We start from the raw sequence: 25,011 nt of genomic DNA, 5'->3' as shown, positions 1-25,011 counted from the left end.
GGTTTAGAGACGCTAAATTTACCAGTCAGATTACCAGGGTTAGAGGCTCTAAATTTACCAGTCAGATTACCAGGGTTTAGAGGCGCTAAATTTACCAGTCAGATTACCAGGGTTTAAAGGCGCTAAATTTACCAGTCAGATTACCAGGGTTTAGAGGCGCTAAATTTACCAGTCAGATTACCAGGGTTTAGAGGTTCTAAATTTACCAGTCAGATTACCAGAGTTAGAGGCTCTAAATTTACCAGTCAGATTGCCAGGGTTAGAGGCTCTAAATTTACCAGTCAGATTACCAGGGTTCGAGGCGCTAAATTTACCAGTCAGATTACCAGGGTTAGAGGCTCTAAATTTACCAGTCAGATTACCAGGGTTAGAGGCTCTAAATTTACCAGTCAGATTACCAGGGTTAGAGGCTCTAAATTTACCAGTCAGATTACCAGTCAGATTACCAGGGTTAGAGGCTCTAAATTTACCAGTCAGATAACCAGGGTTTAGAGGCGCTAAATTTACCAGTCAGATTACCAGGGTTAGAGGCTCTAAATTTACCAGTCAGATTACCAGGGTTTAGAGGCGCTAAATTTACCAGTCAGATTACCAGGGTTTAGAGGCGCTAAATTTACCAGTCAGATTACCAGGGTTTAGAGGCGCTAAATTTACCAGTCAGATTACCAGGGTTTAGAGGCGCTAAATTTACCAGTCAGATAACCAGGGTTTAGAGGCGCTAAATTTACCAGTCAGATTACCAGGGTTAGAGGCTCTAAATTTACCAGTCAGATTACCAGGGTTTAGAGGCGCTAAATTTACCAGTCAGATTACCAGGGTTTAAAGGCGCTAAATTTACCAGTCAGATTACCAGGGTTTAGAGGCGCTAAATTTACCAGTCAGATTACCAGGGTTTAGAGGTTCTAAATTTACCAGTCAGATTACCAGAGTTAGAGGCTCTAAATTTACCAGTCAGATTACCAGGGTTAGAGGCTCTAAATTTACCAGTCAGATTACCAGTCAGATTGGTTGGTTGTTTCATTGCTATCTCTTCTATCTCACACATGAGGATGACTATGGAATGCGTGTGGTTGTGTGTTGTGGTTTTTACAATGACAAGACTTGTTGAGCATTCAGTGGAATTGAATGCTCATCTCTCTCCAGGGTTTAGAGGGATGAACTTCAATAACCAGTACTGCTGAGATAACCCAGAGCAGATGTATTACAGAGAAGATCTGGCCATCAGTTGGTACTGGAGATTAGATACCTCAGATTCCTCTGGACATCATCATACCATTACAGTCCTCCTGGTCCGAGTGACTCACTGTATGACCAAGAATCTGTATGAGTCAATATCAAAGTATTATTAGATCTACGCTATGTATGTGTGTGCATATTTCTATTTGTTTGACTGTGTGTGTGTGTGTGTGTGCGTGCGTGCGCGTGTGTGTGTTTGTGTCTGTGTGTGTGTGTGTGTGTGTGTGTGCGTGTGTGTGTTTGTGTGCGTGCGTGCGCGCGTGTGTGTCTGTGTGTGTGTGTGTGTGTGTGCGTGTGTGTGTGTGTGTGTGTGTGTGTATAAAGGACCTCAAGAGCATCTGTGCACCACATCATCTCCTCCAAGTCCACTGTTCGTTTGCTTCTACAGGTCACCTCCATTGATTACACATTTTACATTTCCTACGCTGAGAATGGATTATTTGTTTGTCTGTTTGTGGTTATGGCAGTCATTTGGGAGAGATCGGCAGGAAACAGTAAACCTTGTTCATACCGTAGTAAATGTTGGAGGAAAAACAAGGAAAGGGGGATTGAAAGGAGACATTGTGGCATCAGTCCTCATCTGTTTTATTCTAGTGGGCCCAAAGCTTCCCAGTGGAGAACAAGGCTTCCAACCCTAGGGCCCAAAGCTTCCCAGTAGAGAACAAGGCCTCCGCCCCTAGGGTCCAAAGCTTCCCAGTGGAGAACAAGACCTCCAACCCTAGGGTCCAAAGCTTCCCAGTGGAGAACAAGACCTCCGACCCTAGGGTCCAAAGCTTCCCAGTGGAGAATAAGACCTCCGACCCTAGGGCCCAAAGCTTCCCAGTGGAGAACAAGGCCTCCGACCCTAGGGCCCAAAGCTTCCCAGTAGAGAACAAGGCCTCCAACCCTAGGGCCCAAAGCTTCCCAGTGGAGAACAAGGCTTCCAACCCTAGGGCCCAAAGCTTCCCAGTAGAGAACAAGGCCTCCGCCCCTAGGGCCCAAAGCTTCCCAGTAGAGAACAAGGCCTCCGACCCTAGGGCCCAAAGCTTCCCAGTAGAGAACAAGGCCTCCGCCCATAGGGTCCAAAGCTTCCCAGTGGAGAACAAGACCTCCGACCTTAGGGTCCAAAGCTTCCCAGTGGAGAACAAGGCCTCCGCCCATAGGGCCCAAAGCTTCCCAGTAGAGAACAAGGCCTACAACCCTAGGGTCCAAAGCTTCCCAGTGGAGAACAAGGCCTCAGACCCTAGGGCCCAAAGCTTCCCAGTGGAGAACAAGGCCTCCGACCCTAGGGCCCAAAGCTTCCCAGTGGAGAATAAGACCTCCGACCCTAGGGCCCAAAGCTTCCCAGTGGAGAACAAGGCCTCCGACCCTAGGGCCCAAAGCTTCCCAGTGGAGAATAAGACCTCCGACCCTAGGGCCCAAAGCTTCCCAGTGGAGAATAAGACCTCCGACCCTAGGGCCCAAAGCTTCCCAGTGGAGAACAAGGCCTCCGACCCTAGGGCCCAAAGCTTCCCAGTGGAGAACAAGGCCTCCGACCCTAGGGCCCAAAGCTTCCCAGTAGAGAACAAGGCCTCCAACTATAGGGCCCAAAGCTTCCCAGTGGAGAACAAGGCTTCCAACCCTAGGGCCCAAAGCTTCCAAGTGGAGAACAAGGCATACAACCCTAGGGCCCAAAGCTTCCCATTGGAGAACAAGGCCTACAACCCTAGGGCCCAAAGCTTCCCATTGGAGAACAAGGCCTACAACCCTAGGGCCCAAAGCTTCCCAGTGACTGCTGAACCAGGTGGTTCAGTACATACAGTGAATTCGGAAGGTATTGAGACCCCTTGACTTTTTCCACATTTTGTGATATTACAGCCTTATTCTAAAATGGATTCAAATATTTTTTTACCCTCATCAATCTGCACACAATATCCCATAACGACAAAGCGAAAACAGGTTTTTAGAAATATGACAATGCAGGAGCCAGAGCCCGGACTTGAACCTGATCAAAAATCTCTGGAGAGACCTGAAAATAGCTGTGCAGCGACGCTCCCCATCCAACCTGACAGAGCTTGAGAGGATCTTCAGAGAAGAATGGGAGAAACTCCCCAAATACAGGTGTGCCAAGCTTGTAGCGTCATACCCAAGGAGACTCGAGGCTGTAATCGCCAAAGGTGCTTCATCAAAGTAATGAGTAAAGGGTCTGAATACTTATGTAAATGTGATATTTCAGTTTTTTTTAAACAATTGAATCAATTTTAGAATAAGGCTGTAACATAACAAAATGTGGAAAAAGTCAAGGGGCATGAATACTTTCCGAATGCACAGTATGGCTGGTACAGAGGAACAAAATTACAACCAGGAACATCAAAACATGCCATTACAAAACCAGGACCAGCTGCTTTGCTTCTCCCAACATGTCCAGATCTGTAAAATGTGTTCCAAGACAAGGCCCAGGTCTTCAATCAAATGAAAAGCACACACTTTCACTAGGGGGTTGTTTTAGTTAGGGAACATGGTGGTTATTCTGTTGACAACAACCATGCCCTTGACAGCAGCAACTATATATTATGTTAGACACACACGGTATATTTCCTGAAAGCCATCACGTATCCAAGATTTGCTACAGCCGTGAATCCCAGAGGCGAATATAATGTCCGGATAGTTTTTTCCCAGATTGATGATGATGAAACGGTTAGGACCTTGGGAACATTCCAGCTTTTTGGATACCCTGGGAGGCTTTTCCATTGTGCAGATCATATGTGTGTATTATGACTTAGTATGTGTGCTAAGAGACTGACATCTTTCTGACTTCTGACAACGTTCCAAATATAGAATAACACTAGTATTAATTCATATTCTATTGTTCCAACAGTTCTAATCCATATTCTATTGTTCCAACAGTTCTAATTCATATTCTATTGTCCCAGTAGTTATAATTCATATTCTATTGTTCCAATAGTTATAATTCATATTCTATTGTTCCAACAGTTCTAATTCATATTCTATTCTTCCAACAGTTCTAATTCATATTCTATTGTTCCAACAGTTCTAAGTCATATTCTATTGTTCCAACAGTTATAATCCATATTCTATTGTTCCAATAGTTATAATTAATATTCTATTGTTCCAATAGTTATAATTAATATTCTATTGTTCCAACAGTTCTAATTCATATTCTATTGTTCCAATAGTTATAATTCATATTCTATTGTTCCAACAGTTATAATTAATATTCTATTGTTCCAACAGTTATAATTCATATTCTATTGTTCCAACAGATATAATTCATATTCTATTGTTCCAACAGTTCTAATTCATATTCTATTGTTCCAACAGTTCTAATTCATATTCTATTGTTCCAATAGTTATAATTCATATTCTATTGTTCCAACAGTTCTAATTCATATTCTATTGTTCCAACAGTTATAATCCATATTCTATTGTTCCAGTAGTTATAATTCATATTCTATTGTTCCAACAGTTCTAATTCATATTCTATTGTTCCAACAGTTCTAATTCATATTCTATTGTTCCAACAGTTATAATCCATATTCTATTGTTCCAATAGTTATAATTCATATTCTATTGTTCCAACAGTTCTAATTCATATTCTATTGTTCCAACAGTTCTAAGTCATATTCTATTGTTCCAACAGTTATAATCCATATTCTATTGTTCCAGTAGTTATAATTCATATTCTATTGTTCCAACAGTTCTAATTCATATTCTATTGTTCCAATAGTTATAATTCATATTCTATTGTTCCAACAGTTCTAATTCATATTCTATTGTTCCAATAGTTATAATTAATATTCTATTGTTCCAATAGTTCTAATTCATATTCTCTTGTTCCAACAGTTCTAATTCATATTCTATTGTTCCAATAGTTATAATTAATATTCTATTGTTCCAATAGTTATAATTCATATTCTATTGTTCCAACAGTTCTAATTCATATTCTATTGTTCCAGTAGTTCTAATTCATATTCTATTGTTCCAACAGTTCTAATTCATATTCTATTGTTCCAACAGTTCTAATTCATATTCTATTGTTCCAACAGTCATAATCCATATTCTATTGTTCCAACAGTATTAATTAATATTCTATTGTTCCAACAGTTATAGTTAAAGAAGCTGTTAAACACTGACATCACCTCCATATCAAGACTATTTATGGTGAGTCATTATTACACCGGTCCATTGTGTAATAGTGTCAAATCAAATCAAATGTTATTTGTCACATGGAGCGAATACAACAGGTGTAGACCTTACAGTTAAATGCTGAATACAACAGGTGTAGACCTTACAGTTAAATGCTGAATACAACAGGTGTAGACCTCACAGTGAAATGCTGAATACAACAGGTGTAGACCTCACAGTGAAATGCTGAATACAACAGGTGTAGACCTCACAGTGAAATGCTTACTGACAAGCCCTTTAACCAACAACGCAGATTTAAGAAGAAAAAAAAGTGTTCAGGAAGAATTTACTCAAACAAACTGAAGTAAAAAATAGATTAAAAAATGTAAATAATTATATACATTAAAAATAGGTAAAGACACAATGTGTGTCAGTACCATTCAAAGTATGGCTCATTTCACCTCATTATACAGGACACTACACACAACCACCTCATTATACAGGACACTACACACAACCACCTCATTACACAGGACACTACACACAACCACCTCATTATACAGGACACTACACACAACCACCTCATTACACAGGACACTACACACAACCACCTCATTATACAGGACACTACACACAACCACCTCATTACACAGGACACTACACACAACCACCTCATTATACAGGACACTACACACAACGACCTCATTATACAGGACACTACACACAACCACCTCATTATACAGGACACTACACACAACCACCTCATTATACAGGACACTACACACAACCACCTCATTATACAGGACACTACACACAACCACCTCATTATACAGGACACCAAACACAACCACCTCATTATACAGGACACTACACACAACCACCTCATTATACAGGACACTACACACAACCACCTCATTACACAGGACACTACACACAACGACCTCATTATACAGGACACTACACACAACCACCTCATTATACAGGACACTACACACAACGACCTCATTATACAGGACACTACACACAACGACCTCATTACACAGGACACTACACACAACGACCTCATTATACAGGACACTACACACAACGACCTCATTATACAGGACACTACACACAACGACCTCATTATACAGGACACTACACACAACGACCTCATTATACAGGACACTACACACAACGACCTCATTACACAGGACACTACACACAACGGCCTCATTATACAGGACACTACACACAACGACCTCATTATACAGGACACTACACACAACCACCTCATTATACAGGACACTACACACAACCACCTCATTATACAGGACACTACACACAACGACCTCATTATACAGGACACTACACACAACCACCTCATTATACAGGACACTACACACAACCACCTCATTATACAGGACACTACACACAACCACCTCATTATACAGGACACTACACACAACCACCTCATTATACAGGACACTACATACAACGACCTCATTATACAGGACACTACATACAACGACCTCATTATACAGGACACTACACACAACCACCTCATTATACAGGACACTACATACAACGACCTCATTATACAGGACACTACACACAACCACCTCATTATACAGGACACTATATACAACCACCTCATTATACAGGACACTACACACAACCACCTCATTACACAGGACACTACACACAACCACCTCATTATACAGGACACTACACACAACCACCTCATTATACAGGACACTACACACAACCACCTCATTATACAGGACACTACACACAACCACCTCATTATACAGGACACTACACACAACCACCTCATTACACAGGACACTACACACAACCACCTCATTACACAGGACACTACACACAACCACCTCATTATACAGGACACTACACACAACCACCTCATTACACAGGACACTACACACAACGACCTCATTATACAGGACACTACACACAACCACCTCATTATACAGGACACTACACACAACCACCTCATTATACAAGACACTACACACAACCACCTCATTATACAGGACACTACACACAACCACCTCATTATACAGGACACTACACACAACCACCTCATTATACAGGACACTACACACAACGACCTCATTATACAGGACACTACACACAACGACCTCATTATACAGGACACTACACACAACGACCTCATTATACAGGACACTACACACAACCACCTCATTATACAGGACACTACACACAACGACCTCATTATACAGGACACTACACACAACGACCTCATTATACAGGACACTACACACAACGACCTCATTATACAGGACACTACACACAACCACCTCATTATACAGGACACTACACACAACCACCTCATTATACAGGACACTACACACAACCACCTCATTATACAGGACACTACACACAACCACCTCATTATACAGGACACTACACACAACCACCTCATTATACAGGACACTACACACAACCACCTCATTATACAGGACACTACACACAACCACCTCATTATACAGGACACTACACACAACCACCTCATTATACAGGACACTACACACAACCACCTCATTATACAGGACACTACACACAACCACCTCATTATACAGGACACTACACACAACCACCTCATTATACAGGACACTACACACAACCACCTCATTATACAGGACACTACACACAACGACCTCATTATACAGGACACTACACACAACGACCTCATTATACAGGACACTACACACAACGACCTCATTATACAGGACACTACACACAACCACCTCATTATACAGGACACTACACACAACGACCTCATTATACAGGACACTACACACAACCACCTCATTATACAGGACACTACACACAACCACCTCATTATACAGGACACTACACACAACCACCTCATTATACAGGACACTACACACAACCACCTCATTATACAGGACACCAAACACAACCACCTCATTATACAGGACACTACACACAACCACCTCATTATACAGGACACTACACACAACGACCTCATTATACAGGACACTACACACAACGACCTCATTATACAGGACACTACACACAACCACCTCATTATACAGGACACTACACACAACCACCTCATTATACAGGACACTACACACAACCACCTCATTATACAGGACACTACACACAACGACCTCATTACACAGGACACTACACACAACCACCTCATTATACAGGACACTACACACAACCACCTCATTATACAGGACACTACACACAACCACCTCATTATACAGGACACTACATACAACGACCTCATTATACAGTACACTACACACAACCACCTCATTATACAGGACACTACACACAACCACCTCATTATAAGGGACACTACACACAACCACCTCATTATACAGGACACTACACACACAACCACCTCATTATACAGGACACTACACACAACGACCTCATTACACAGGACACTACACACAACCACCTCATTATACAGGACACTACACACAACCACCTCATTATACAGGACACTACATACAACGACCTCATTATACAGTACACTACACACAACCACCTCATTATACAGGACACTACACACAACCACCTCATTATAAGGGACACTACACACAACCACCTCATTATACAGGACACTACACACACAACCACCTCATTATACAGGACACTACACACAACGACCTCATTACACAGGACACTACACACAACCACCTCATTATACAGGACACTACACACAACCACCTCATTACACAGGACACTACACACAACCACCTCATTATACAGGACACTACACACAACCACCTCATTATAAGGGACACTACACACAACCACCTCATTATACAGGACACTACACACAGCCACCTCATTACACAGGACACTACACACAACCACCTCATTATACAGGACACTACACACAACCACCTCATTATACAGGACACTACAGACAAGCCAAATAAAAGCCACATGTGATTAGTACATACAGTACCAGTGTAATCAGGGAGAGATGAATAACTAGCCGGGAGAACAAAAATACAGTGGAGGAATGACTACACTTTACAGTTATAGCAATCTTTTACAATCAGAGATGGTGCTTTGGGTATGGCGTGTGTGTGTGTGTGTGTGTGTGTGTGTGTGTGTGTGTGTGTGTGTGTGTGTGTCTGTGTGAGTGACTGAGTGAGTGACTGAGTGAGTGACTGAGTGAGTGAGTGAGTGAGTGAGTGAGTGAGTGAGTGAGTGAGTGTGTGTGTGTGTGTGTGTGTGTGTGTGTGTGTGTGTGTGTGTGTGTGTGTGTGTGTGTGTGTGTGTGTGTGTGTGTGTGTGTGTGTGTTTCCTGGGAGAGATCCGGCCGTAGAGAGGGAATGGATGGCGTTGGAAAATAAGAGGGTGATGACAGATTGTTGACAGGGTAGAAGGAGAGAAAGAAAAGCTTTGGACAGAAAAGTTCCTTAACCATAATGTATTGTAATGGGGGAGGCCTTTCACCTTAACCATAATGTATTGTAATGGGGGAGGCCTTTCACCTTAACCATAATGTATTGTAATGGGGGTGGCCCTTCACCTTAACCATAATGTATTGTAATGGGGGAGGCTTTTCACCTTAACCATAATGTATTGTAATGGGGGTGGCCCTTCTCCTTAACCATAATGTATTGTAATGGGGTGGCCCTTCTCCTTAACCATAATACTAATATAGTTACGTTGAAGGATGTATCACAGTTGAGATGAGGATCCATGTTTAAATATACCCATAATGCCATATGACCAAGGCCCTGGAGCCAAAACACCTGATTCAACCAAACAAGGTCCTGATGATTAGCTGATCAGTACAATCAGGTGTGTTAGTGTTGGGCTTGAAAAACAGCGTCTGTTTAACCTCTAGCTCTTCAGGACTAGGGGTTTACAGCAGAAAGATGTTTCAAATCAACCCAGAATGACCACTCCTCCCCACTGTTTTATATTCAACAGTAAGGTAAACACTCAGACTTGGCAGGTACAGTGATTCTCTATGGGTCACTGCTGAGTATTGCACACTGAAGGTTGTATGGTTGAATCCCTGGTGGGATATGCTTGTTACACACTGGGGGTCAGAATCAGATATTTTCCCTGATTCGCTCCAGTAAGTACTTCATCATTCCCTAAATGTGTATGTGTATTAATCATGGGCTTGTCATCAGGGACAGAGCCAGAAACCAAGCAAAAACAGACCATGCTGATGTTATTCAACCAGAACCCAGTAGGACTACTCTATAACAGACCATGGTGGTGTTATTCAACCAGAACCCAGTAGGACTACTCTATAACAGACCATGGTGGTGTTATTCAACCAGAACCCAGTAGATCTACTTTATAACAGGCCATGGTGGTGTTATTCAACCAGAACCCAGTAGATCTACTCTATAACAGGCCATGATGGTGTTATTCAACCAGAACCCAGTAGGACTACTCTATAACAGGCCATGGTGGTGTTATTCAACCAGAACCCAGTAGGCCTACTCAACCAGAACCCAGTAGGCCTACTCTATAACAGGCCATGATGGTGTTATTCAACCAGAACCCAGTAGGACTACTCTATAACAGGCCATGGTGGTGTTATTCAACCAGAACCCAGTAGGCCTACTCAACCAGAACCAAGTAGGCCTACTCTATAACAGGCCATGATGGTGTTATTCAACCAGAACCCAGTAGGACTACTCTATAACAGGCCATGGTGGTGTTATTCAACCAGAACCCAGTAGGACTACTCTATAATAGGCCATGATGGTGTTATTCAACCAGAACCCAGTAGGACTACTCTATAACAGGCCATGGTGGTGTTATTCAACCAGAACCCAGTAGGCCTACTCAACCAGAACCAAGTAGGCCTACTCTATAACAGGCCATGATGGTGTTATTCAACCAGAACCCAGTAGGACTACTCTATAACAGGCCATGGTGGTGTTATTCAACCAGAACCCAGTAGGACTACTCTATAACAGGCCATGGTGGTGTTATTCAACCAGAACCCAGTAGGCCTACTCTATAACATGCCTATAAGAGAGAAACCCAACATGGTTCTGTTTTGGACCACCATCTCCAAATGTTCCACTTATAGAAATGACATAATTTATGGATGTTCTGGTTTTATAAATCTAACTTTAAAGGATCAGGATGACATGGGCTTAGTTCGTTTACCAACAGCTCTGAATTCCCAACATGCAGTCCTCATCTTTCTGATTCCTGATGTTGGTAAACAACTTCCTGCCAGGGCCTAAGGCTTTCTGGAAAATATCTGGTAGCTTCTCATTAAATATACCATGAACGGCACAGACAACAGGCCTGTGTGTTACAGAAAGAGATTTACACCTGACCATAACTCTCTGTCTCTGCCATAACTTCTCTTCCTGTGTCTTACAAGAATATGGCCTTTCTATTCCCCCATCTATCCTCTTTCTCCTCTCATCCTTTGTAATTGAACACTTAATTACCAAAACCTGTCCACTGTCAGTTCCTTACGTCTATGTTTTGAATGTTTTGATTAGTAAATACTACATACTATTACTACTACATTACTACATACTATTTAGAATGTATTGTTTAGTAAATACTATATATTATTACATTACTACTACATACTATTTAGAACATATTGTTTAGTAAATACTACAGGATATTACATTACTACTACATTACTACATACTATTTAGAACATATTGTTTAGTAAATACTACATAATATTACATTACTACTACATTACTACATACTATTCAGAACGTATTGTTTAGTAAATATGACATACTATTACATTACTACTACATTACTACATATTATTTAGAACATATTGTTTAGTAAACACTACATACTATTACTACTTCATTACTACATACTATTTAGAAATGTATTGTTTAGTAAATGCTACATACTATTACATTACTACAAACTATTTAGAAACATATTGTTTAGTAAATACTACATACTATTACATTACTACTACATTACTACAAACTATTTAGAACATATTGTTTAGTAAATACTACATACTATTACATTACTACAACATTACTACAAACTATTCAGAAAGTATTGTTTATTAAATACTACATATTACTACATTACTACGTACTATTCAGAACTTATTGTTTAGTAAATACTACATTACTACATACTATTCAGAACTTATTGTTTAGTAAATACTACATTACTACAAACTATTTAGAAAAGTATTGTTTAGTAAATACTACATTACTACAAACTATTTAGAAAGTATTGTTTATTAAATACTACATATTACTACATTACTACATACTATTCAGAAAGTATTGTTTAGTAAATACTACAATACTACATACTATTCAGAAAGTATTGTTTAGTAAATACTACATACTATTCAGAAAGTATTGTTTAGTAAATACTACATACTATTCAGAAAGTATTGTTTAGTAAATACTACATACTATTCAGAAAGTATTGTTTAGTAAATACTACATACTATTCAGAAAGTATTGTTTAGTAAATACTACATTACTACATACTATTCAGAAAGTATTGTTTAGTAAATACTACATACTATTCGGAAAGTATTGTTTAGTAAATACTACATACTATTCAGAAAGTATTGTTTAGTAAATACTACATACTATTCAGAAAGTATTGTTTAGTAAATACTACATACTATTCAGAAAGTATTGTTTAGTAAATACTACATACTATTCAGAAAGTATTGTTTAGTAAATACTACATACTATTCAGAAAGTATTGTTTAGTAAATACTACATACTATTCAGAAAGTATTGTTTAGTAAATACTACATTACTACATACTATTCAGAAAGTATTGTTTAGTAAATACTACATACTATTCAGAAAGTATTGTTTAGTAAATACGAAGCAATAAATATCAACGTACTAATCCTAGTGAGAACATGTCATCTAATGTGTAATTGCATTGATTCCCGCCATTCTGTCATTATGGTCTAGCGCACCCCTCCCTCCGGCTTTTCATCTAGTAGGAATACTATTACCGTTGAGGAAGAGACGCGTCTCTGGAGACCCAGCTTGGTGTTCCCAGCTGTTGTCAAATAAACTATTCTCTCGTCCTGAAAGCAGACCAGTGAATTCTACTAGGTGAAAAGCCCAACTGGGTATGACATCCTGACATTTAAAGCGGATTCCATTTTCAAAATGTCACATACAATAAAACGTTCTATTTCCGGCACTGTCAGAGCTAGAAGCACAAGCATTTCGCGACACCCGCAATAACATCTGCTAATCACATGTATGTGACCAATAACATCTGTTAACCACATGTATGTGACCAATAACATCTGCTAACCACATGTATGTGACCAATAACATCTGCTAACCACATGTATGTGACCAATAACATCTGCTAACCACATGTATGTGACCAATAACATCTGCTAACCACATGTATGTGACCAATAACATCTGCTAACCACATGTATGTGACCAATAACATCTGCTAACCACATGTATGTGACCAATAACATCTGCTAACCACATGTATGTGACCAATAACATCTGCTAACCACATGTATGTGACCAATAACATCTGATAATCACATGTATGTGACCAATAACATCTGCTAATCACATGTATGTGACCAATAACATTCGATTTGATTTGATATTTAAGTACGGGTATTCGGACATGGCCAGTATCTCCAGTCTACCCAGTGAATCCCCCTGATGCCCAGTCTACCCAGTGAATCCCCCTGATGCCCAGTCTACCCAGTGAATCCCCCTGATGCCCAGTCTACCCAGTGAATCCCCCTGATGCCCAGTCTACCCAGTGAATCCCCCTGATGCCCAGTCTACCCAGTGAATCCCCCTGATGCCCAGTCTACCCAGTGAATCCCCCTGATGCCCAGTCTACCCAGTGAATTCCCCTGATGCCCAGTCTACCCAGTGAATCTTTCTGATGCCCAGTCTACCCAGTGAATCCCTGTGATGCCCAGTCTACCCAGTGAATCCCCCTGATGCCCAGTCTACCCAGTGAATCTTTCTGATGCCCAGTCTACCCAGTGAATCCCTGTGATGCCCAGTCTACCCAGTGAATCCCCCTGATGCCCAGTCTACCCAGTGAATCCCCCTGATGCCCAGTCTACCCAGTGAATCCCCCTGATGCCCAGTCTACCCAGTGAATCCCCCTGATGCCCAGTCTACCCAGTGAATCCCCCTGATGCCCAGTCTACCCAGTGAATCCCCCTGATGCCCAGTCTACCCAGTGAATCCCCCTGATGCCCAGTCTACCCAGTGAATTCCCCTGATGCCCAGTCTACCCAGTGAATCTTTCTGATGCCCAGTCTACCCAGTGAATCCCTGTGATGCCCAGTCTACCCAGTGAATCCCCCTGATGCCCAGTCTACCCAGTGAATCCCCCTGATGCCCAGTCTACCCAGTGAATCCCCCTGATGCCCAGTCTACCCAGTGAATCCCCCTGATGCCCAGTCTACCCAGTGAATCCCCCTGATGCCCAGTCTACCCAGTGAATCCCCCTGATGCCCAGTCTACCCAGTGAATCCCCCTGATGCCCAGTCTACCCAGTGAATCCCCCTGATGCCCAGTCTACCCAGTGAATCCCCCTGATGCCCAGTCTACCCAGTGAATTCCCCTGATGCCCAGTCTACCCAGTGAATCTTTCTGATGCCCAGTCTACCCAGTGAATCCCTGTGATGCCCAGTCTACCCAGTGAATCCCCCTGATGCCCAGTCTACCCAGTGAATCCCCCTGATGCCCAGTCTACCCAGTGAATCCCCCTGATGCCCAGTCTACCCAGTGAATCCCCCTGATGCCCAGTCTACCCAGTGAATCCCCCTGATGCCCAGTCTACCCAGTGAATCCCCCTGATGCCCAGTCTACCCAGTGAGTCCCCCTGATGCCCAGTCTACCCAGTGAGTCCCCCTGAAGCCCAGTCTACCCAGTGAATCCCCCTGATGCCCAGTCTACCCAGTGAGTCCCCCTGAAGCCCAGTCTACCCAGTGAATCCCCCTGATGCCCAGTCTACCCAGTGAGTCCCCCTGAAGCCCAGGACAGCTCCAGAACATCTGGGCCCCTCATGTTCCACACTGCTTCAGAAAAATGCTTTATCCTCCAGAGAGATACATGTATCTCATTGTACCCAACCATGAAGAGTCCTATTCAAAGACATGTCTGCTATCCAGAAATGAGTGCTTTGAGCGGGGTAGTAGCTAGCTTAATGACTCCAGTGGGTTGAATGACAGAATGCCTGATTGATGTGCATCATAATGGTGATAAATCAGTGAGATCACTAGTTCACGAACAAAGAGCCATGGAATACACCCCCCAGCCCCCCCCCCCCCCCCCCCGTGACAAATTATGGGTTCATCCAAGTTGTCTGCAATGGCTTCTTCTCCCTACCCCCACATCTCCTTCATTTTCACTGATTATCTTTGATGTATTTGACAGTTCAGGTGGAGCGGAGGACCGACGACCACATTAAACTACTGAGATGAGTAAGTCTCTCCTTACAAGCTCTGTCTCTTTCTTGACCACTTCCTCTCTATTAGCGAAGGTTGATGGGGTCCAGACTCCGTGTCGTTACACAAACTATGTATTGATTAGATGATAGGCAACGCATTATTCATTAGGGGCGGCAGGTAGCCTAGTGGTTAGAGAGTTGGGCCAGAAACTGAAAGGTTGCTAGATCGAATCCCCGAGCTGACAAGGTAAAAATCTGTTGTTCTGCCCCTGAACAAGTGTCACGTCCTGACCAGTAAAAGAGGTTGTTTGTTATTGTAGTTTGGTCAGGGCGTGGCAGCGGGTGTTTGTTTAGAGTGTTTTGGGGTTTGTTGGGCTATGTTCTTATTTAAGAGGGGTGTTTGTTTAGAGTGTTTCGTGGTTTGTTGGGCTATGTTCTATGTTAGTCTATTTCTATGTTAGTTCTAGTATGTCTATTTCTATGTGGAGTTTTTTTGGGTTGACCTTCAATTGGAAGCAGCTGCTCCTCGTTGCTTCTAATTGAAGTTCCTATTTAAGAGGGGTGTTTTTTTCTATGGGATTTCTGGGTAGTTGTTTCCTGTTTAGTGTTTGTTGGACCTGACAGGACTGTGTCTCGTCGATGTTTGTTGTTTTGTTAAGTGTTTACGTTTTCCTTCATTAAAGAAGATGAATATTCACGTACCCGCTGCATTTTGGTCTAATTGCTACGACGACCGTGACAACAAGGCACTGTTCCTAGGCCATCATTGAAAAGAAGAATTTGTTCTTAACCTGATATGGATAGGGGGCAGTATTTTCACGACCGGATGAAAAAACGTACCCGATTTAAACTGGTTACTACTCTTGCCCAGAAACGAGAATATGCATATTATTAGTAGATCTGGATAGAAAACACTCTGAAGTTTCTAAAACTGTTTCAATGGTGTCTGTGAGTATAACAGAACTCATATGGCAGGCAAACACCTGAGAAAAATTCAACCAGGAAGTGTAGGATCTGAGAAATGTAGTTCTTCTTTCTAGTCCCTTTCGAAACTACAGTATCTGTGCTGTCATGTTGCACTTTCTAAGGCTTCCATTGGCTGTCTAAAGCCTTCAGAAAGTGTTTTGAGCATTCCCCTGTCACTGGGCAGAGTATAGTAGCTCAGTTTCTGAGTGGACTGCCTGCCTGGGGACAAAGAGATTGGATATGCGCGTTCCCGCGAGCACGCTGTTTTTTCTTTTCCTCCTTGAATGAATACACTATTGTCCGATTGGAATATTATCGCAATTTTACGTTAAAAATACCATAAACATTTATTTTAAACAGCGTTTGACATGCTTCTAAGTATGGTAATGGAACATTTTGACTTTTTGTGTCTCGAAATGCGCTCGCTACCCTTTGGATAGTGACCTGAACGCACGAACAAAACAGAGGTATTTGGACATAACTATGGATTATTTCGAACATAAACAACATTTCTTGTGGAAGTAGCAGTCCTGGGAGTGCATTCTGACGAAGATCAGCAAAGGTAATACAATATTTCTAATACTAATTCTGAGTTTAGTTTGCCCCGAACTTGGCGGGTGTCTGAATAGCTCGCCGTGATGGCGAGCTATGTACTCAGAATATTGAAAAATGTGCTTTAGCCGAAAAGCTATTTTAAAATCTGACACAGCGATTGCATAAAGGAGATCTGTATCTATAATTCTTAAAATAATTGTTATGTATTTTGTCAACGTTTATGATGAGTATTTTTGTAAATTCACCGGAAGTTTTTGGTGGGAATACATTTTCTGAACATCACGTGCCAATGTAAAAAAGCTGTTTTTGGATATAAATATGAACTTGATTGAACAAAACATACATGTATTGTATAACATAATGTCCTAGGAGTGTCATCTGATGAAGATCATCAAAGGTTAGTGCTTCATTTAGCTGTGGGTTTTATTTTGGGTTTTATTGACATATATGCTTGCTTGGAAAATGGCTGTGTGATTATTTTTGTCTATGTACTCTCCTAACATAATCTAATGTTTTGCTTTCGCTGTAAAGCCTTTTTGAAATCAGACAACGTGGTTGGATTCAGGAGAGGTTTATCTTTCAAATGGTGTAAAATAGTCGTATGTTTGAAAAATTGAAATTATTGGATTTTTGAGGTTTTGTATTTCGCGCCATGCGATCCCATTGGCTGTTGGCTAGGGGTTCAACGCCTAGATGTAAGAGGTTAACTGACTTGCCTAGTTAAATAAAAAATAAAACATCTGAATAAAGTTCTCCATTCTTTCAATGCTAGGAAGCTTAAAACCTAACACATATGGAGCAAAGAATGTGCGATGTGTCGTTAGACAGGGAGGATCAGGTGTGTTATGTTAGACAGGGAGGATCAGGTGTGTTATGTTAGACAGGTAGGATCAGGTGTGTTATGTTAGACAGGGAGGATCAGGTGTGTTATGTTAGACAGGGAGGATCAGGTGTGTTATGTTAGACAGGGAGGATCAGGTGTGTTAGATAGGGAGGATCAGGTGTGTTGTTAGATAGGGAGGATCAGGTGTGTTGTTAGATAGGGAGGATCAGGTGTGTTGTTAGATAGGGAGGATCAGGTGTGTTTTGTTAGATAGGGAGGATCAGGTGTGTTTTGTTAGATAGGGAGGATCAGGTGTGTTTTGTTAGATAGGGAGGATCGGGTGTGTTTTGTTAGATAGGGAGGATCGGGTGTGTTTTGTTAGATAGGGAGGATCGGGTGTGTTTTGTTAGATAGGGAGGATCGGGTGTGTTTTGTTAGACAGGGAGGATCGGGTGTGTTTTGTTAGACAGGGAGGATCGGGTGTGTTTGTTAGATAGGGAGGATCGGGTGTGTTATGTTAGACAGGGAGGATCGGGTGTGTTTTGTTAGACAGGGAGGATCGGGTGTGTTTTGTTAGACAGGGAGGATCGGGTGTGTTTTGTTAGATAGGGAGGATCGGGTGTGTTTTGTTAGATAGGGAGGATCGGGTGTGTTATGTTAGATAGGGAGGATCGGGTGTGTTATGTTAGATAGGGAGGATCGGGTGTGTTTTGTTAGATAGGAAGGATCGGGTGTGTTTTGTTAGATAGGAAGGATCGGGTGTGTTTTGTTAGATAGGGAGGATCGGGTGTGTTATGTTAGATAGGGAGGATCGGGTGTGTTATGTTAGATAGGGAGGATCGGGTGTGTTATGTTAGACAGGGAGGATCGGGTGTGTTATGTTAGACAGGGAGGATCGGGTGTGTTTGTTTACCTGTGGCCTTCTCTGGATTGTTGCACATGTAGCAGAGCCAGCTGCCCTCCTCTTCACTGAAGCCAAACAGGTCAAAGAAACGCACCTCCTCCAGATGGATCTGCAGACTGTCCAGGTCCTACACAGAGAGAGAGAGAGAGAGAGAGAGAGTCCCCTCAGCAAGCTGGTCCTGGGGCTCTGTTCACAAACACACCCCACAGAGTCCCAGGACAGCAACACGATTCGACCCAACCAAATCATGAGAAAACAAAAAGATAATTACTTGACACATTGGAAAGAATTGACAAAAAACAGAACAAACTAGAATGCTATTTGGCCCAAAACACAGAGAACACATTGGCAGAATACCTGACCAATGTGACTAACCCAAACTTAAGGAAAGCTTTGACTATGTACAGACTCAGTGAGCATAGCCTTGCTCCACGACCCACGTGGAGTTCCAGGTCTCCGGCAGCCTCTGGAACTGTCGGTCTGCGGCCAACAAGGCAGAGTTCATCTCAGCCTATGCTACCCTCCAGTCCCTCGACTTCTTGGCGCTGACGGAAACATGGATAACCACAAACACTGCTACTCCTACTGCTCTCTCCTCGTCTGACCATGTGTTCTCGCATACCCCGAGAGCATCTGGTCAGCGGGGTGGTGGCACTGGAATCCTCATCTCTCCCAAGTGGACATTCTCTCTTTCTCCCCTGACCCATCTGCCTATCTCCTCCTTTGAATTCCATGCTGTCACAGTCACTAGCCCATTCAAGCTTAACATCCTTATCATTTATCGCCCTCCAGGTTCCCTTGGAGAGTTCATCAATGAGCTTGACGCCTTGATAAGTTCATTTCCTGAGGATGGCTCACATCTCACAGTTCTGGGTGACTTTAACCTCCCTACGTCTACCTTTGACTCATTTCTCTCTGCCTCCTTCTTTCCACTTCTCTCCTCTTTTGACCTCACCCTCTCACCATCCCCCCCTACTCACAAGGCAGGCAATACGCTTGACCTCATCTTTACTAGATGCTGTTCTTCTACTAATCTCACTGCAACTCCCCTCCAAGTCTGCGACCACTACCTTGTATCCTTTTCCCTCTCGCTCTCCTCCAACACTACTCACTCTGCCCCTACTCAGATGGTATCGCACCGTCGCAACCTTCGCTCTCTCTCTCCTTCTACTCTCTCCTCTTCCATCCTATCATCTCTTCCCTCTGCTCAATCCTTCTCCAAACAATCTCCTGATTCTGCTTCCTCAACCCTCCTCTCCTCCCTTTCTGCATCCTTTGACTCTCTCTGTCCCCTATCCTCCCGGCCGGCTCGGTCCTCCCCTCCTGCTCCGTGGCTTGACGACTCATTGCGAGCTCACAGAACAGGGCTCCGGGCAGCCGAGCGGAAATGGAGGAAAACTAGCCTCCCTGCAGACCTGGCATCTTTTCACTCCCTCCTCTCTACATTTTCTTCCTCTGTTTCTGCTGCTAAAGCCACTTTCTACCACTCTAAATTCCAAGCATCTGCCTCTAACCCTAGGAAGCTCTTTGCCACCTTCTCCTCCCTCCTGAATCCTCCTCCCCCTCCCCCCCTCCTCCCTCTCTGCGGATGACTTCGTCAACCATTTTGAAAAGAAGGTTGACGACATCCGATCCTCATTTGTTAAGTCAAACGACACCGCTGGTCCTGCTCACATTGCCCTACCCTGTGCTTTGACCTCTTTCTCCACTCTCTCTCCAGATGAAATCTTGCGACTTGTGACGGCCGGCCACCCAACAACCTGCCCGCTTGACCCTATCCCCTCCTCTCTTCTCCAGACCATTTCCGGAGACCTTCTCCCGTAGCTCACCTCGCTCATCAACTCATCCTTGACCGCTGGCTACGTCCCTTCCGTCTTCAAGAGAGCGAGAGTTGAGCGAGACTGGTCATTCAACTGAGACTGCTCTTCTCTGTGTCACGGAGGCTCTCCGCACTGCTAAAGCTAACTCTCTCTCCTCTGCTCTCATCCTTCTAGACCTATCTGCTGCCTTTGATACTGTGAACCATCAGATCCTCCTCTCCACCCTCTCCGAGTTGGGCATCTCCGGAGCGGCTCACTCTTGGATTGCGTCCTACCTGACAGGTCGCTCCTACCAGGTGGCGTGGCGAGAATCCATCTCCACACCACGTGCTCTCATCACTGGTGTCCCCCAGGGCTCAGTTCTAGGCCCTCTCCTATTCTCGCTATACACCAAGTCACTTGGCTCTGTCATATCCTCACATGGTCTCTCCTATCATTGCTAAGCAGACGACACACATTTAATCTTCTCCTTTCCCCCTTCTGATAACCAGGTGGCGAATCGCATCTCTGCATGTCTGGCAGACATATCAGTGTGGATGACGGATCACCACCTCAAGCTGAACCTCGGCAAGACGGAGCTGCTCTTCCTCCCGGGGAAGGACTGCCCGTTCCATGATCTCGCCATCACAGTTGACAACTCCATTGTGTCCTCCTCCCAGAGTGCTAAGAGCCTTGGCGTGACCCTGGACAACACCCTGTCGTTCTCTGCTAACATCAAGGCGGTGACCCGATCCTGTAGGTTCATGCTCTACAACATTCGCAGAGTACGACCCTGCCTTATACAAGAAGCGGCGCAGGTCCTAATCCAGGCACTTGTCATCTCCCGTCTGGATTACTGCAACTCGCTGTTGGCTGGGCTCCCTGCCTGTGCCATTAAACCCCTACAACTCATCCAGAACGCCGCAGCCCGTCTGGTGTTCAACCTTCCCAAGTTCTCTCACGTTCCCCCGCTCCTCCGCACACTCCATTGGCTTCCAGTTGAAGCTCACATCTGCTACAAGACCATGGTGCTTGCCTACGGAGCTGTGAGGGGAACGGCACCTCCGTACCTTCAGGCTCTGATCAGTCCCTACACCCAAAGAAGGGCACTGCGTTCATCCACCTCTGTCCTGCTCGCCTCCCTACCTCTGCGGAAGCACAGTTCCCGCTCAGCCCAGTCAAAACTGTTCGCTGCTCTGGCACCCCAATGGTGGAACAAGCTCCCTCACGACGCCAGGACAGCGGAGTCAATTACCACCTTCCGGAGACACCTGAAACCCCACCTCTTTAAGGAATACCTGGGATAGGATAAAGTAATCCTTCTAACCCCCCCCCCTAAAAAAAGATATAGATGTACTATTGTAAAGTGGTTGTTCCACTGGATATCATAAGGTGAATGCACCAATTTGTAAGTCGCTCTGGATAAGAGCGTCTGCTAAATGATGTAAATGTAAAATTGAGAAAGTCTGCCGTAGGCAGACATGGCTCTGAAGAAAAGACAGGCTATGTGCACACTGCCCACAAAATGAGGTGGAAATTGAGCTGCACTTCCTAACCTCCTGCCAAATGTATAACCTTACTAGAGACACATATTTTCCTCAGATTACACAGACCCACACAGAACTCGAAAACAAATCCAATTTTGATAAACTCCCATATCTACTGGGTGAAGTACCACAGTGTGTCATCACAGCAGCAAGATGTGTGACCTGTTCCCACAAGAAAAGGGCAACCAGTGAAGAACAAACACCATTGTAAATGTCTTTATTCTTTTGGAACTTTTGTGTCATGTTTACTGTTAATTTTTTATTGTTTATTTCACTTTTATTTATTATCTATTTCACTTTATTTGGCAATGTACACATATGTTTCCCATGACAATAAAGTTCTTTAAATTGAAATGAGAGAGAGAGAGAAATAAAGATGATTTATTTTACGTCTGGTTTACTAACACTCAAAGAGACATGTACCTAAGAGCTCGTACAAAGAACATGGGCAAAATAAACTAGGACCATCTGTGTGTTAGAGAGAAAGAGAGCGAAAGAGATAGAGAGAGAGAAATGAAAAGGGAGAGAGAGAAAGAAAGAGAGAGAAATGACAAGGGAGAGAGAGAGAGAGAAAGAAAGTGAGAGAGAGAGAGCGCGAGAGAGAGAATTTCAATTTAATCCAGATGAATGATGGCTGATGAGCACAATGGGTTGTATTTTCACTGGGTCTTTCAGGGAGACCCCAGCATGTGGCCGGGGCTGTAATGGGGGTCTGGGTTTTACACACACACACACACACACACACACACACACACACACACACACACACACACACACACACACACACACACACACACAGAGGTTTTTCCTAAACTAAACAGTGAGATTATACACACATGATGTCATGGCCCTGATAACCTGAACAATGGGAACTGAGCAGAGTGAGATGTAGGCTGTGGTCAGAGACACAGCGGGTGGACAAAAACACAAAGAGAGAGAGAGAGAGAGACAGGAAAAAAAAGTGAACGAAAGGGACAAAGAGAGTAGGAGAGTGTGTGTGTGTGTATATATGTGTGTGTGTGTATGTATGTGTGTGTGTGTATATATATGTGTGTGTGTGTATGTATGTGTGTGTGTGTGTGAGACGCATGACTGTCTTCTTAGACCTTGTCATCTACTGTATCTATAGCTGTGCTTCCTCACTGTCAGACTGAGCTCCTGTCGAGTCAGTGCTTCCACACTGTCAAACTGAGCTCCTGTCGAGTCAGTGCTTCCACACTGTCAGACTGAGCTCCTGTCGAGTCAGTCCAGGTGAGCCCACCCAGGGTCAAACGTCACAGTACCATGACTCAGAGTGAACAGGAAATGACATAGCAGGCAAACATTCCATCCATCCCAGCTCCAGCCATATCTGCTGACTCATCCCACAGAGACAAACTAATGACTTATGGCATATCAGACAACATGTCTACGCCTCCACACACACACACACACACACACACACACACACACACATACTTTTCTACGCCTTACAATTGGGCAATACAAATACAGAGTAGTAACCCTTGAGGAAAAAAGGGAAAAATCATCCCAAAACATTGTGATGGATCCAGAAACGTCAACACAGTCACCACCATCGCTAATCCCAACACCCCAAGATACCCAACTGCCACAATCTCCTGGAAGTGATGTGACAGATGAGGACAACGATGAGATGACATACAGTATACACATCCTTACACAATCACAAGTGGGAAGGTGGTTTTGAAAAGACAAGAGTTTGTGGAACATTGTGGCCGAGTCTGTATAGTACCTACTGTATCTGTCTAAACATCTATAAACCCTTGTGTGCCAATTCAATTCAAGTCAATTCAATTCAACTCAATTCAACTCAACTCAATTCAATTAAATTCAACTCAATTCAATTAAATTAAATTCAACTCAATTCAATTCAATTCAACTCAATTCAACTCAATTCAATTCAATTCAATTCAACTCAATTCAACTCAATTCAATTCAACTCAATTCAACTCAATTCAACTCAATTCAATTCAATTCAATTCAACTCAATTCAATTCAATTCAACTCAACTCAATTAAATTAAATTAAATTCAACTCAATTCAATTCAAATCAACTCAATTCAATTCAATTCAAGGGGCTTTATTGGCATGGGAAACATATGTTCACATTGCCAAACCAAGTGAAATAGATAATATACAAAAGTGAAATAAACAGTAAAAATTATCAGTAAACATTACACATACAGAAGTTCCAAAATAATAAAGACATTTCAAACGTCATATTATATACACTGCTCAAAAAAATAAAGGGAACACTTAAACAACACAATGTAACTCCAAGTCAATCACACTTCTGTGAAATTAAACTGTCCACTTAGGAAGCAACACTGATTGACAATAAATGTCACATGCTGTTGTGCAAATGGAATAGACAACAGGTGGAAATTATAGGCAATTAGCAAGACACCCCCAATAAAGGAGTGGTTCTGAAGGTGGGGACCACAGACCACTTCTCAGTTCCTATGCTTCCTGGCTGATGTTTTGGTCACTTTTGAATGCTGGCGGTGCTTTCACTCTAGTGGTAGCATTAGACGGAGTCTACAACCCACACAAGTGGCTCAGGTAGTGCAGCTCATCCAGGATGGCACATCAATGCGAGCTGTGGCAAGAAGGTTTGCTGTGTCT

General features: G+C 43.0%; 1 protein-coding gene across 1 annotated transcript in view; it reads right to left on the bottom strand.

The window, feature by feature from the left end:
- LOC115206623 (ventricular zone-expressed PH domain-containing protein) overlaps nt 1-25,011 on the bottom strand; it is a gene marked incomplete in the record, with an annotated part of 193,336 nt that overhangs the window by 29,088 nt on the left and 139,237 nt on the right. Inside the window, 1 exon segment of the mRNA XM_029773783.1 lies at nt 19,029-19,146. Coding sequence (XP_029629643.1) covers nt 19,029-19,146 — 118 coding nt within the window.

The sequence above is a fragment of the Salmo trutta genome, chromosome 13 (genome assembly GCF_901001165.1).
Source record: "Salmo trutta chromosome 13, fSalTru1.1, whole genome shotgun sequence".
Taxonomy (NCBI): domain Eukaryota; kingdom Metazoa; phylum Chordata; class Actinopteri; order Salmoniformes; family Salmonidae; genus Salmo; species Salmo trutta.
Note: the sequence above shows the minus strand (reverse complement) of the source record. Positions and strands in the feature narration are given on the sequence as shown.